Source organism: Rhinichthys klamathensis, unplaced genomic scaffold (genome assembly GCF_029890125.1).
Source record: "Rhinichthys klamathensis goyatoka isolate OS25496 unplaced genomic scaffold, OSU_Roscu_1.1 h1tg000452l_1, whole genome shotgun sequence".
Classification (NCBI taxonomy): domain Eukaryota; kingdom Metazoa; phylum Chordata; class Actinopteri; order Cypriniformes; family Leuciscidae; genus Rhinichthys; species Rhinichthys klamathensis.
In genome coordinates, this window is record NW_026606944.1 from 1,623,656 (window position 1) to 1,639,115 (window position 15,460).

Genomic DNA, 15,460 nt, shown 5'->3' on the forward strand with positions numbered 1-15,460 from the left:
ACCAGCTCTGAGATTCACTGAACACAGTTTATGTCTTAAATGGACGTACATAGTTGGTCAGTTAGTCAGATCTGCACTCGGTCTTAAAGGGGCAGTAGTCTAATAAACCTGTGACGATTGAGCCATTAATGCGAATCAAACAACAAAAGGCAGAGAAAATACAGCTCTTGAATGAATAACTTAAACTTTAATAAGTATTAATCTATCTATGATAAACTGTGCACTGTTATTTTACATTTGATTACTAAAGAAACACTTACCTGAAAAGTAATTTTAGTAGACCTTCCTGAAATTAAAGCACTGTGTATATATCCATCCATCCATCTTCTTCCGCTTATCCGGGGCCGGGTCGCGGGGGCAGTAGTCTGAGCAGAGATGCCCAGACTTCCCTCTCCCTGGACACTTCCTCCAGCTCTTCCGGGGGGACACCGAGGCGTTCCCAGGCCAGCCGGGAGACATAGTCTCTCCAGCGTGTCCTAGGTCTTCCCCGGGGTCTCCTCCCAGTGGGACGTGCCCGGAACACCTCCCCGGGAAGGCGTCCAGGAGGCATCCGGAACAGATGCCCGAGCCACCTCAGCTGACCCTTCTCGATGTGGAGGAGCAGCGGCTCTACTCTGAGCTCCTCCCGAGTGACCGAGCTTCTCACCCTATCTCTAAGGGATCGCCCAGCCACCCTGCGGAGAAAGCTCATTTCGGCCGCCTGTATCCGGGATCTTGTCCTTTCGGTCATGACCCAAAGCTCATGACCATAGGTGAGAGTAGGAACGTAGATTGACCGGTAAATCGAGAGCTTTGCCTTATGGCTCAGCTCCTTCTTCACCACATCGACCGAATTACTGCAGAAGCTGCACCGATCCGTCTGTCAATCTCCCGTTCCATCCTTCCCTCACTCGTGAACAAAACCCCAAGATACTTAAACTCCTCCACTTGAGGAAGGATCTCTCCACCAACCTGAAGTGAGCAAGCCACCCTTTTCCGACTGAGGACCATGGCCTCGGATTTGGAGGTGCTGATTTTCATCCCAGCCGCTTCACACTCGGCTGCAAACCGTCCCAGTGCATGCTGAAGGTCCTGGTGTGAAGGGGCCAACACGACAACATCATCCGCAAAAAGCAGCGACGCAATCGCGTTGTCCCCAAACCTGACACCCTCCGGCCCCTGGCTGCGCCTAGAAATTCTGTCCATAAAAACTATGAACAGAACCGGCGACAAAGGGCAGCCCTGCCGGAGTCCAACATGCACCGGGAAGAAGTCTGACTTACTACCGTCAATGCGAACCAAGCTCCTGCTTCGGTCATACAGGGACCGGACAGCCCTTAGCAAAGGACCCCGGACCCCATACTCCCGGAGCACCCTCCACAGGCCGCCGCGAGGGACACAGTCGAATGCCTTCTCCAAATCCACAAAGCACATGTGGACTGGTTGGGCAAACTCCCATGAACCCTCCAGCACCCTGTAGAGAGTATAGAGCTGGTCCAGTGTTCCACGGCCCGGACGAAAACCGCACTGTTCCTCCTGAATCCGAGGTTCCACTATCAGCCGTATTCTCTTCTCCAATACCCTGGCATAGACTTTCCCAGGGAGGCTGAGAAGTGTGATCCCCCTTTAGTTGGAACACACCCTCCGGTCCCCCTTCTTAAAAAGAGGGACCACCATCCCGGTCTGCCATCCCAGAGGCACTGTCCCCGACCGCCACGCGATGCTGCAGAGGCGTGTCAGCCAAGACAGCCCCACAACATCCAGAGACTTGAGGTACTCAGGGCGGATCTCATCCACCCCGGGTGCCTTGCCACCGAGGAGTTTCTTGACTACCTCGGTGACCTCAGCTAGGGTGATGGACGAGTCCACCTCTGAGCCCTCAGCCTCTGCTTCCTCAATAGAAGACGTGACGACGGGATTGAGGAGATCCTCGAAGTATTCCTTCCACCGTCCGACGACATCCCCAGTTGAGGTCAACAGCCGCCCACCTCCACTGTAAACAGCGTTGGTAGGGCATTGTTTCCCTCTCCTGAGGCGGCGGAGAGTTTGCCAGAATCTCTTCGAGGCCAGCCGATAGTCCTTCTCCATGGCCTCACCGAACTCCTCCCAGGCCCGAGTTTTTGCCTCCACAACCACCCGGGCTGCAGTCCGCTTGGCCTGCCGGTACCTGTCAGCTGTCTCAGGAGTCCCACAAGCCAACCAGGCCCGATAGGACTCCTTCTTCAGCTTGACGGCATCCTTTACTTCCGGTGTCCACCACCGGGTTCGGGGATTGCCGCCTCGACAGGCACCGGAGACCTTACGGCCACAGCTCCGAGCAGCCGCTTCGACAATGGAGGTGGAAAACATGGTCCACTCAGACTCAATATCTCCAGCCTCCCTCGGGATCCGGTCGTGGCTCCGCCGGAGGTGGGAGTTGAAGATCTCTCTGACAGGAGACTCGGCCAAACGTTCCCAGCAAACCCTTACAGTATGCTTGGGTCTGCCGAGTCTGTCCAGCCTCCTCCCCCGGCATCGGATCCAACTCACCACCAGGTGGTGATCAGTTGACATCTCCGCCCCTCTCTTCACCCGAGTGTCCAAGACATACGGCCGCAGGTCAGATGAAACGACCACAAAGTCGATCATCGACCTGCGACCTAGGGTGTCCTGGTGCCACGTGCACTGGTGGACACCCTTATGCTTGAACATGGTGTTCGTTATGGAGAAACTGTAACTAGCACAGAAGTCCAATAACTGAACACCGCTCGGGTTCAGGTCGGGGGGGGGGGGGGCCGTTCCTCCCAATCACGCCCCTCCAGGTGTCACTGTCGCTGCCCACGTGAGCGTTGAAGTCCCCCAGTAGAACGACGGAGTCCCCAGTCGGAGCACTTTCCAGCACTCCTCCCAGAGACCCCAAGAAGGCCGGGTACTCTGCACTGCCGTTTGGCCCGTAGGCACACACGACAGTGAGAGACCTATCCCCGACCCGTAGGCGCAGGGAAACGACCCTCTCGTTCACCGGGATAAACTCCAACACATGGCGGCTGAGCTGGGGGGCTATAAGCAAACCCACACCAGCCCGTCGCCTCTCACCATGGGCAACTCCAGAGTGGTGAAGAGTCCATCCTCTCTCAAGGAGTGTGGTTCCAGAGCCCAAGCCATGCGTAGAGGTGATCCCGACTATCTCTAGTCGGAACCTCTCAACCTCACGCACCATCTCAGGCTCCTTCCCCGCCAGCGAGGTGATGTTCCACGTCCCTAAGGCTAGTTTCCGTGTCCAGGGATCGGGTCGTCGAGGTCCCCGCCGTCGACTGTCACCCAATCCTCTCTGCACCGGCCCCTTACGGCTCTTCCTGCAGGTGGTGAGCCCACGGGAAGGCGCTCCCACGTCACTCCTTCGGGCTGAGCCCGGCCGGACCCCGTGGGAAGAGGCCCGGCCACCAGGCGCTCGCATACGAGCCCCAACCCCGGGCCTGGCTCCAGGGTGGGGCCCCGGCTGCGCCATACCGGGCGACGTCACGGTCCTTGGATGTTTGTCCATCATAAGGGGATTTTGAACCGCTCTTAGTCAGACCCGTCGCCTAGGACCTGTTTGCCTTGGGAGACCCTACCAGGGGCATATAGCCCCAGACAACATAGCTCCTAGGGTCATTCGGGTACTCAAACCCCTCCACCACGTTAACCCTCTGGGGACCAGAAACGCGCCCGCGCGTTTTGCCGTTTTTTTTTCACATAGCAGAAAAATAGACTTAAAATACTCTGTTGATTTTGATCGTACATATAAGTGTTATACATCAATCGATCCTGTTAATTGTCTATTATTTTTCTGTATACTCACAATAAAAACAAAGTTTTGTGCTTTTTGTCAAATAAAGAAAAATAAACATGATGCGAGTTTTGCCTTCTCTCTGTCAGTGCAGTCCATTCTGAAACACGTCCGAAAAATTAACTCTAACTCTGCAAATACTTGTCATACAGGCACGAGAGATTTTTCTTTATGAAGCTTGAATTCTCTTCTTTTCAATGATGTAATTTATATAAAAAACAAATATTCTCAGTTTATGTAATCTGTATGAAAAGAGAGTGCTGTCAGATTTTTTTTCCCCAGCTCATTACACTTCATTACGCGTTAATCTGACACGCCCATGGAGGACGCGCGCTATTCAAACGCAAATGTTGAGGCAAGCCATGACAATGCCCACATCAGCCGTTCCACCGCGGCGGTAAAATGTGGGGTGTATTTTCTGCCTTTTACCGCCAAGAGGCGCTACAATCATAGACTCTGAAAAGTGTTTGTTTATTCTCTCTAATGCGTAATCTGCTGCCGCACCGCACTGATTCAGAGCGATTGAAAGCTGGTAGCAGATGAATTCAACAAGTGAAACGTAGTTAAAATAATTCATAATCACAATACTGAAATTAGGCTACTGAAATGAAATTGAATAAATAATGAAAAAGTAAAACATTGCAATAAAAACATTTACAGACGTACAGACGATAGCTCAGTGGTTAACGCAACAACACGAGCTTCGAGGAGCTTCAATCGACTCGAGATCGAATCTCAATGTAGCATACATGTTGTTAACCGATGTTGGCCAACAGCGTTTATATTTAACCTTCTTGATGCTTAAATAGCTAACTGTTTATAACTGTTTACTTATTTAAAGTCAAGAGTTTTGTTTAATTATTATTACAACATAAATTTGCTACATTCCTGAAACCGCAGCGCTGCACAAAGGACATAAACTGATGAAGGAAGATTGTCAGCCGATTGCATCTGAAAATGAAGAAGCACGTCTTTAGTCTGCTAAATTATTGTGTAATGTAAAAGAACACTAAAATTACTTAAGTTTGAAACCAAGTTCGAACATTTCAAGGTTTAAATAAAGTGTCGGGACAGTTTTTTTAATTTAAAACAGGGTTGCATCGGGTTTAGAGTTTATTTCTTTTGCGATGCAAAATAAGAAACACTAGGCTAATCTTATTCTTGCGACATTTTAAATTTGTATTGCCAAAGAAATGACAGCTATATTAAACAATTAAAACAGTAGGCCTACAAAACGAAAATTGTCCAAAGCAACATAATTAAATTAAAACATGCGTTTTTCTTTGCCTCTCTCGCGCTGAATCTCTTTTTAACAAGTTTATTTAGTCTCCCTCGCTCTCCATATGAAAGAGGAACATTAACACCTATGCCTATTGTCCTGCGCGCTTGATACAGCACTGAACTGTCCCTCCAACCCCCCACCGGCTATCGGAGTCTGAGGCTGATTTAACACAAAGAGAAGTCGCAATTCACACTTAAATCGCTATTCTAGACAGTGTTGATAATGAAGGAATTAAATGATTTAAGTTACATGTAGCCTAGTGATATTTCTGTCATAAAAGTTTATTACTAAATATTTCATTATTTCAGTAATTGATGAAATAAAACTGGTTTGGGCCAGCTTTTTCCAAGCAAAACTAAATATAATCTGAAAAAACGCATGTTAATTTGTTTTCATGAACAAAATGTTCAACTCAATATTAAAGTCTACATGGATCTTTGGATCCTTTCAACCAGGCATGCAATTTGTGAATTAAGTTTTTTTTTATTTTATTTTTTATTCAAATAAATATCAAACCACGGTGCTTCGTGGTAATGCTGCTAAATTAAATAACATGTATTGAATAATTATGAACTTAAATGAAACAATATCGCAACATTTCAACAAATACATTATTTGATCTGTTTTTACATTTTAATTCAGGGCGATTTAGCCTGCTACATTTAATTAGAGCGAGATTTTCACCCTTGTCATTTTCTCATTGGGAAGCGCTTACAGGCTACATGTTTGAGTACATCCTCTGTACCTCTCGTTTTCATATGGATTACATAATCAGATAACATTTATTAGCCAGAATATTTAGACATTTAAAGGCTTTAGACAGAGCCGATTTCTTATAGTGACTGAGCTGAAGTGGCTTTCGGTTCATTTTTGTGACGCGCAGTTCCCGGAGACAGAGACGACAGATAAACTGTTTTTGTCGTTAGCAAAAGTTCGAATAAAACCCGACTTTAGAAAAATGCATAGGGCCACTCGGCGTGGTCTGCCAAAACACTTAATTATAAACTTCAATATTTCATTCAAAATAATCTCAAAACGCTTTGTGAAATTTTGAAAAGCCGTGCATGCATTAAGGCCACTTGAACTAATGAACAACTGAAACGCTGGTTTTGATTTTATTGTTTGTCGTTGTTTAAACGTGCTTGTTGCATATCTCTATTTTATATTTGATATGGTCTATTGGTGAAGTAGCCTATAGCATTGATTAGCTGTGGAGGGAGGAGTGTGGGGATTCAAATAATTCAGCAGAAGCAGGGATGTTTAGACCAGAAGGAAATCCCCGTCCCTCCTGGCAAATCACACTTTACTTAAAACCATGTTTTTAAAAACTCTAGGTTGTAGGGAATCAAAATAATAATAATAATAGGCCTAATAAAAAATATATATATATATACTGTATATAGGCTATATATGTAAAATTACTTTTTTTACAGAACTGCTTTTAAAATTACGATTGGTAGCCTCGTACGATTGGTACAGATGCAACGTCGTTCTGTTCGATACTATTGTTCCTAGTGTAAAATGGAAATGCATGGTAATTTTATTTTATAAATATAACCAAAAAACTGTATGGTGTAACAGAGTTTTAGAGCTAGACAAATCTCTCTGCATTAATAAATATAAAATTTGCAGTAGACCATGTTTGATCGGGATTTGAACCCGTGTCATCTTGATGATCGAACCGTCAGTTCTACCGCTCGGCTATGAATTTTCTCACTGAGAAATGCCCAAACGTTTGTTTCTCACATGAGCGAGAAAACGTTTTGTCGTTAGCCTGTGTGAGTGTAGGCCTACTTTAGCCTACCTACATGAATAAAAGTAGACCTTTTACAGTTTTAAAAGATGATATCTTATCTGTATGACCAACAATTACGCAGTAAGTTCTTTTAGCTGTTATGAGAAAAATAAATCCAAATGAACGCGCCGCCGCGTTTGTCAAACTCTAATTGAACATGCCAGAATAAAGCCAGATTTTAGAATAATGCATAGCCACTCGGCGTGGTGTGCCAAAATACCCTAATTATAAACTTCAATATTTCATTCAAAACCATCTCAAAACGCTTTGTGACATTTTAAAAAGCCGTGAATGTATTAAGGCCACTGGAACCAGGATCGTAACTGAAACGCGCTGCATGTCTCAATACAGGAAGCGCTGGTTCAGATTGTATTGTTTGTTGTTTAAACGTGCATGTTGCATATTTAAAAATATTTGTTTAAAAATAAATGTTTGTTGTAGGCTTATTTGTAAATTACCATAACTTGTAGAATTTCATCCTTACTGTTAATTGACATTAGCCCCACTTACGTTTTGATAAATGTCCCTTTGCGCCACCTGGCGGTCATTTCGCGAGCGACTTTGAAATGCGACTGGTTTATTTTTATTGTATTGGTCTACTTTAAAAAATAATACTTTATAAGACATTTATGGGAAAATACTATTTTCTTTTCAAGATGTTTCCAACTGTAACTTTGAACCAATTCTGTAGAATGGCCCATATAGCATTTGACCAGGATTTGTTTCCAGGTATGACTAAAAATGTGCTTCTGGCTTTCATTTATATTTTGATTGTTTGTATATATATATATATATATATATATATATATATGTGTGTGTGTGTGTGTGTATATATATATATATATATATATATATATACATGTAGGCTATATATATATACAAGAAAGAATGCAATGACAATATATATATATATATATATATATATATATATATATATATATATATATATATATACACATGTAGGCTATATATATATATACAAGAAAGAATGCAATGACAATATATATATATATTGTCCTTACATTCTTTCTTGTGTGACACCCCTGAATGAAAGGCTCATTATTATGCAGGGTCACTGTCTGAGAACCACTTAATTATTCATGATAGGGGTTGGGCCGTTCCGCCCATCCGCATATTGCCTTGGCAAACAAAAAAAGGTTTTTCACAATTTAAAACAATCTATTGTTTTATGTGAATGATTAGGAAGAATGATTTTCAGATCATTTTGAAGCAAAAACTCTAGGCAACAACGTACATTAGTCAAAAGTCTTGTGGACTCATATTTAGTATGTTTTTTGTGTCCTTATTTCAAAAACTTTATTTTTTAGTTTTTTCAATAACCACGCATAAACAATATTCTCTCAAAAATACAAACATGTACATACATGTTGCTCACACATTATGGTAGACCTGTTTGTGCTAAATAGAGTTTAATTTCACCTGTGCCATTAATATGTTTATAAGCAACTGAAAAAAGCACAAATGTCAGAGCAAGTCAAAACATCCAAAGGGCCCCAAAAACACTCTGGTCCCCAGAGGGTTAAGGTGGCAGTTCAAGGAGGGGGAGATTGTAATTTTAGTAGACCTTCCTGAAATTAAAGCACTGTGTATATAATTTGTCTTTATTTAATTGTTTGTTGATCATGTGTTTGTACTTGTTTTTGCTTATCGTATCCTATCTCATGTATATAAAACAAAAAAGCCTGTACATTGCTGCATAACAAATAGATATTTTATTTTATTTAAAAATATAAAGCAAATGTTAATAATTACCCGAATGTAAAAAAAAAAAAAAACACCAAAAAGAAAAGATAAGAATACCGTTAAAGTACCGGACCGATAAGCAGTATCGGTAAGAGTAGTAATACCGTTAAAACCTTTACGATACCCATCCCTAGCAAGACCTTTGGTCAATGGAAGAGAGTAGGATCAGTTTCCTTATTAGGTCAACATATGATGTTCTCCCATCACCGCAGAACCTAAACCTCTGGGTAGGAGAGGATCCCTCTTGTCCTTGGTGTTCATCACCTGCCACATTAAGGCACATTTTGACAGGATGTAAGGTGGCTCTTAGCCAAGGTCGGTTTACTTGGCGCCATGACCAAGTATTGCGATGTTTGGCTTTAGCATTGGAAGGCAAGCGTAGTATGACCAATAAGTTGCCGCCTGTTCTAGCAAAACATTACACACAGAAGACAATATTCCTCCGCCCAGGCGAGCAACCACCAAGAAAAGGTGCTAACACCAATTCTCGCCCAGGACAACTGGAAGCTGCTAGGGACTGGAAGATGCTGGCTGATCTTGATCAATGGCTTATTTTTCCACCTGAGATTGCCACCACTAACCTACGACCAGATATTGTTTTGTGGTCTGGATCAGCACGCATTGTTCAACTGATAGAGTTAACAGTGCCATGGGAGGATGCGGTAGATGAGGCATATGAGAGGAAGAAACTGCGGTATGCTCATCTGGCCGCTGAAGCAGAACAGCGAGGATGGAGAGTCCAGGTTTATCCAGTGGAAGTGGGTTGTCGAGGTTTTGTGCCACACTCTACAACCCGGTTCCTCAGAGACGTCGGATTCAGCGGCCAAGAGTTGCGTCGCACAGTAAAGAACTTATCTGAAGCAGCAGAAAGAAGCAGCAACTGACTGTGGTTGAGACGGAAAGATTCTAGCTGGCTGTGTACAGGCCGCCACGCTACGGTTTCGTAGAATTCTTGAAAACTTGAAGAGTCTGTTGGTTTATTTGTATAGTATTTACAGTCATTACGGTCCTGTGTATATTGCGTGAATGACGGGTAGTTGGGCAGATATTGTGTTTTGCCATACGGAATGTGGTATGCCATACGGAACCGTTGCCACTGAAACTGCATATTAACGCACCAGTGGGGCTCGGCAGCCTTAGTCAAACTGGTTGGCGCGTATGGTTGGGTTGCGGAGAGATTGTGGTTAGGTCTCAGCAGCAGGAGGGATGTAGAGGTCAGTAAGCTGGGCTGAGTTGAGTGGGGGACGGAGGGGGGTGACTCTGGGACGCCAGAGTCACTGTCGAGCCCTCTTGAGGTGTCGTGGGCTAGTCGACGAAACACTGAGGACGGAAGGTGCCCACTTGAAGACCCTAGAGATGTCCCCTACTCGGCTCAATCCAGACGGTTGTCGTGCTGGTCCACTGGGGAGACCACACTGAAGTTGCAGCCGTCGTGTGTGCTGACGCGCCAAGTACACTGCGGCCGTTAACGCCGGACAGAAGGGGAGTCACACCACCATATGGAAAGAAGCGTAAATGGGTGAAGCATAGTTTACTGTAAAGCTACGTCTTAGTGTTGCTTATCTTAGCGAAAGCAGAGTACAATTCAGCATGAAGTTTTAACATCTACTCTCGTGTAATGGAAATCATTACTAACATTAAAAAAAGCAAGATTTAAACTCTCTCTCTCTCTAACCTATAGAGAACCTCATTCAGGACCAAATCTATTACAGAATGATATTTATTAAGTGTATTATTATTGTTGGTTGCTTGGCAACAGGCCTGAGAGTTGAGTACCGAACTCAGGATTTCCTCACTACAGATCAGAGGAGATTTTGTAAGATGATAAGAATCCTAAATCAAGTTAAGATTTGTTTCTGTAAAAAAAATCCTAAATTAACTTATGTTCTGAACTAAATAAATTATGATTTGCACAGGATATGTGGTGAACTGCACTGAGACACTGCTGATATATTGAACATGAAGAGTTCATCTATAATAAAAGATCAGACAGATTCATAATTCCTGATTCTGATGTGTTTTCTCTTCATCAGATTCCCATCAGTTCACTCTGGATCCGAACACAGTGAATAAACACCTCCGTCTGTCTGAGGGGAACAGAGTGATTACTAACACTGACACAGATCAGCCGTATCCTGATCACCCAGACAGATTTGATGATGTGTGTCAGGTGTTGTGTAGAGAGAGTGTGTGTGGACGCTGTTACTGGGAGATTGAGTGGAGTGGATATGGTGTGTATATATCAGTGTCATATAAGAGTATCAGGAGGAAGGGATCGGGTGATGAGTGTGTGTTTGGATATAATGATCAGTCCTGGAGTTTGGACTGTTCTTCCTCCAGTTACTCATTCAGACACAATAATATAGTGACTGAACTCCCTGGAAAGCCCATCAGCAGGAGAACAGGAGTGTGTGTGGATCACAGGAGAACAGGAGTGTGTGTGGATCACAGGAGAATAGGAGTGTGTGTGGATCACAGTGCAGGAACTCTGTCCTTCTACAGCGTCTCTGACACAATGAGCCTCATACACACAGTCCAGACCACATTCACTCACACACTCTATCCTGGGTTTATTGTTTATCCTGGATCATCAGTGAAACTGTGCTGATGAATGAGAACAGACTGTAAAGAGATTCTACCCATAATGCTTTGAGCTGCATGATAAATCAGTAACAGTGAGATGTTATAGAGTGTCTTATTTTCTCTTCATTACATTAATTCTACAGCTGAACTTCTGTCAGTGAAATAACATGTCAGAATAAATGTGTGTAATGAATCCTCATATAGACAGTCAGATCAGTGTGTGTTTGTGAGCCATGATGAGTGACGGTGTGTATTTTCTCAAACTTTATATGATTTATTACAAATTAAAATTACACAGTCAGTCAGTTCTTACTGTAGTGTGACAAATCATTTTTAATCAAAATTACCTTTGAATTGAAATGATCACATACAGGATTCATTAAAAGTGTGTTATTTCATAAAATAAATTGGGTAAAATTGATAAATAAAATTTCCAGTTATTAATAAATGTAAAATATATAAACCCAGATCATCTGATCATACTGTAATCCTTTGATCATTGAAAGTATGAGCATAATTATTATAATCCAGTTTACATTAAATAAACCTCCTCGTGAACAGAACTGAATTTAATGACTCTGATGATGATTCGACTCAATCCTTCTTGTTTTTATCTCAGTTTTGTCAGTTAAATCCAGATAACTCAGAAATATATGAAGTTTGAAAGAAGGAAAACTGTAACCTGACCCATGTGACCTATAGGATGACCTTTGACCTTCCTGAAAGATGATTATGACCTCTGCCAGTGTTTCTTACTACATGTTAAAGAAACCTTCTGTTCCTGAAAAACAGAATATGATTTCTGTCTCTGATCTCTTGTGTTTGTCATTTGCTTCCTTGTTCTTATTTTTATAATGACCAAAATATCTACATTGTGATACATTGTTATTGTTGTTATTATTTGAAATAAAATGTCTTATATCTTGAAATAAGATTTTGGTCAAATCGCCCACTCCTTGATTTCTGCTTTATTAATTCATACACTGTTTTAACATGCAACACATTTTAGCTATTTGAATATTAATACTGTAATATCTGGTATAGAGCTGTGATACGTCCACTTCATAACATGTGTAAATCTATGGTTATAGCGCCACTTAGTGGTCAAGTGTGACGTCCACCTGTGAATGCAGACACGACGGCTGGATTGCGTTTACATTACACTGAGATCCGATCACAATGCGTCCTCGACTACCTCTGAACCTGAACACGCTGATCGGATAACATTCCCATCAGAAACGTGTTTACACTTGTCTTTTCAATGTGTATGTGGACAACATCCGGATACAGGTCGCATGTTAATGCCAAGTGTAAACACAGCCAAAGAAAACAAGGATTTATTTGGACAGTTATCTCGAATTTGGTTTCATTAAAGCAATGGACAAGGTGAGAATTGAGTGTGTAATCTGTGGTGAGAGACAAGCGAATGAAAGCATGAAGCCCTGCAAATTGACGAGGCATCAGAGCACCAAACACCCACTGACGGTTGGTAAACCCAGAGAATTCTTCCTGAGGAAAAGATAACTTGTTATATTAAATAGGACCCAGAACAAAGGAATGTGAGTCACATGTGTATATTGTATGTGAACGGGAAATTTGTAGACCTGAATGCAGAGTGAGACAGAATGGGGATAGCTGAATAGGGACCTTCTGAGATCAGGATGCATCTAAATTGGTTGGTCCCAGTGTCAGAAGTCGTGATGAATAGCATGTGCAAAAGTGTGCTCAAGTAAGTGGAAAACTACTAGGAAAAGCAAGAATTTTAAGAATAAGAATAAAAAAGGTGAATAAAGAATAAAAAAGGTTTTTAATAAGGTGTCGCACAGCTCCTCCTCCTGGTCTTACACTCTGCAGGCAGGCAGGCTCTGAATGACTGTCTTACCTTCTCTTGCAAGAGAACAAATTACTCAGAAAGACAATTTGACTCAGTGTCTCTTAAGCAGGGATGATGTTTAAGAAATTTTTGCCACAACACATCATTCGAGTGCACTCTCCTCATTGCCCAATCAAAAAAGCCGCACACCATTGGGGAAACTCTGCTCAAACGCGTTTGTGTAAAAATGGCGAGAAATAATGTGCGGGACACATGTGGCTTCTAGGGGTGGAACGGTACATGTATTCGTATCGAACCGAAACGGTACGGGCGTCACGGTTCGGTGCACGAATTTACACGGAGAATACACGGTATAAAAATAAATAAAACTCGCGTGCAAATTAATTAATGTAATGCGGAACTACTGTTAGATACGCGGGTTCTTTAGGGACACATAATCTGTAGCATCGGCTTAGCTCTGAACGCGCGTTCACTTCAAACGTTGGCTTTATACGCGCGTCCAACTCGCTTTGGACTAGCGTTGAACTAGACGCGAATTTGACGCTCTATTCGCGTTTGGTGTGACCGTGACCGCATAATGAACAGGCTGCGATGTCAAGATTGCAATGCTGGAGTGTGTGTGTGAGAGAGAGAGAGAGAGAGAGAGAGAGAGAGAGAGAGAGAGAGAGAGAGAGAGAGAGAGAGAGAGAGAGAGAGAGAGAGAGAGAGAGGCGCGCGGGCGCGATCGAACTGTGTGTGTGTGTGTGTGTGTGTGTGTGTGTGTGTGTGTGTGTGAGAGTGTGAGAGAGAGAGGCGCGAGATCGAACAGTGGAAACATAAAAAACATAGGCCTACTCCGTCATTTTGTTCATACTGATCATTAAACCTGCAAAGTGTTTACTTATATTTGTGTACACTCGCAATAAAACACAACATTGTGCTTTTGTCACACTGTAAACACTTGTCAAACTGTAACCTACAACTGTCACCCAACCAAAATCACACACACACATACACACACACACACACACACACTGTTTTAAAAGCAAAACATATTTATCCAACTCCATTTCAAAGCAGTCTGTGGGTCCCATCTTTTGGACATTCGTCATATTGCATTGGTTTTCATTTCTTGTCCTCAGAGCACTAATCTTACACATTCTACATTCATTAAAAAAAGAAAATTGAATGTTTTTAATGGTAGTATTATTTTATACATGCAGAAATCAATTATTTATAATTCAGATGAGAATAATGTTACATTGTCAATTCATAATGTTAATTAAAATTAAGGAAAACAAATATATTGATCTGAAATATAGCAATTAACTAAATTAATAGTACAATAACCAAACATATCGCAAGGTCTTTTTGTCTTTTTATTAATTTAATTAATAAACTAATTATATAAAACTATTGTCAGTGCATAAACTGGTTCTATGCCTTTATTAATAAAACTTATTTTAAAAATACAATGCCTTCTGCATTTTTGTTATGCTTTTCCCTCCATTGTACCGAAATCGTACCGAACCGTGATGTCTGAACCGAGGTATGAACCGAACCGTGACTTCTGTGTACCGTTCCACCCCTAGTGGCTTCCAAACTTAAAACGGTACCTCTTCCCAATAATACAGTAAAAGACAGAATTGATAAGATGGCAAATGATGTTGAGAACACTTTGGTTGAAAAGTTAAAGATGCATTCATTTTCTATCCAACTTGATGAAACTACCACCGTGGCAGATTATTGCCAGCAGTATTGTGCAGTACATTGAAGACACTGAAATAAAGCAGGACATTCTTTTGTCTACTAATTTGTCCAAAACAACACGAGGAGAAGATGCACTTGAACCCCTCCTTCAAGTGGAATTCAGAAAACAAGTGGCAAAAATGAATATGCATAATTTAATGGAAATAGCATTGATTTGGTTATATTATTGTTCTTCTTAACCCTCAGGTGTTCTTCGGTCATTTCTATTTTGAATTGTTAAAAATTGCAGCTTCATCGGAATGTTACGAAACTTGGTGACTTTTATGGCATTAGCAATGTGAACACAAAAAAATATATATAGCTGCGAGCAGCGATTACGGGCCCAAGCCGGTGGCACCGCCGGTTCCGCCGGCTTTGTCCCTTCATCGCTGCTCGCAGCTATATATATATATATATAAAAAAGAAGCCGGCGGCACCGCCACCCCGGTGCCTTTAGGGTTATTGTGCACGTCGTGCAAAAACGTAACCCTGCTTTGACTGTCGAAAAGAAGTGTGCTGTAGAGCTTGCATCAGTGTGGGCTCTGCAAAAGTGCGCATCGAGGGCACATATCAACCACAAAGCAGCTAAAGCCACATGTCTGACCATGTTATATTTAAAATCTGAAGATGATAAGTCTAAAACTCCGTATTTAGTTCAATGTTTTTCAAGATCATGTCATATGACTT

The 15,460-nt window shown here is 42.4% G+C and overlaps 1 protein-coding gene and 1 long non-coding RNA gene across 2 annotated transcripts in view; both read left to right on the forward strand.

Annotated features, from left to right (window-relative positions):
* LOC130071705 (tripartite motif-containing protein 16-like) overlaps positions 1-11,519 on the forward strand; it is a 30,294-nt gene extending 18,775 nt beyond the window's left edge. Inside the window, exon 6 of the mRNA XM_056236566.1 lies at positions 10,662-11,519. Within this exon, the coding sequence (XP_056092541.1) occupies positions 10,662-11,236 (575 nt within the window). The 3' untranslated portion in view covers positions 11,237-11,519. The remainder of the gene's footprint in view (positions 1-10,661) is intronic.
* On the forward strand, positions 359-1,535 carry LOC130071716 (uncharacterized). The gene is made up of 2 exons (XR_008804035.1): positions 359-1,251; positions 1,283-1,535. It is a non-coding gene; the product is annotated as an uncharacterized LOC130071716 (long non-coding RNA).
* Positions 11,520-15,460: the final 3,941 nt, after the last annotated feature.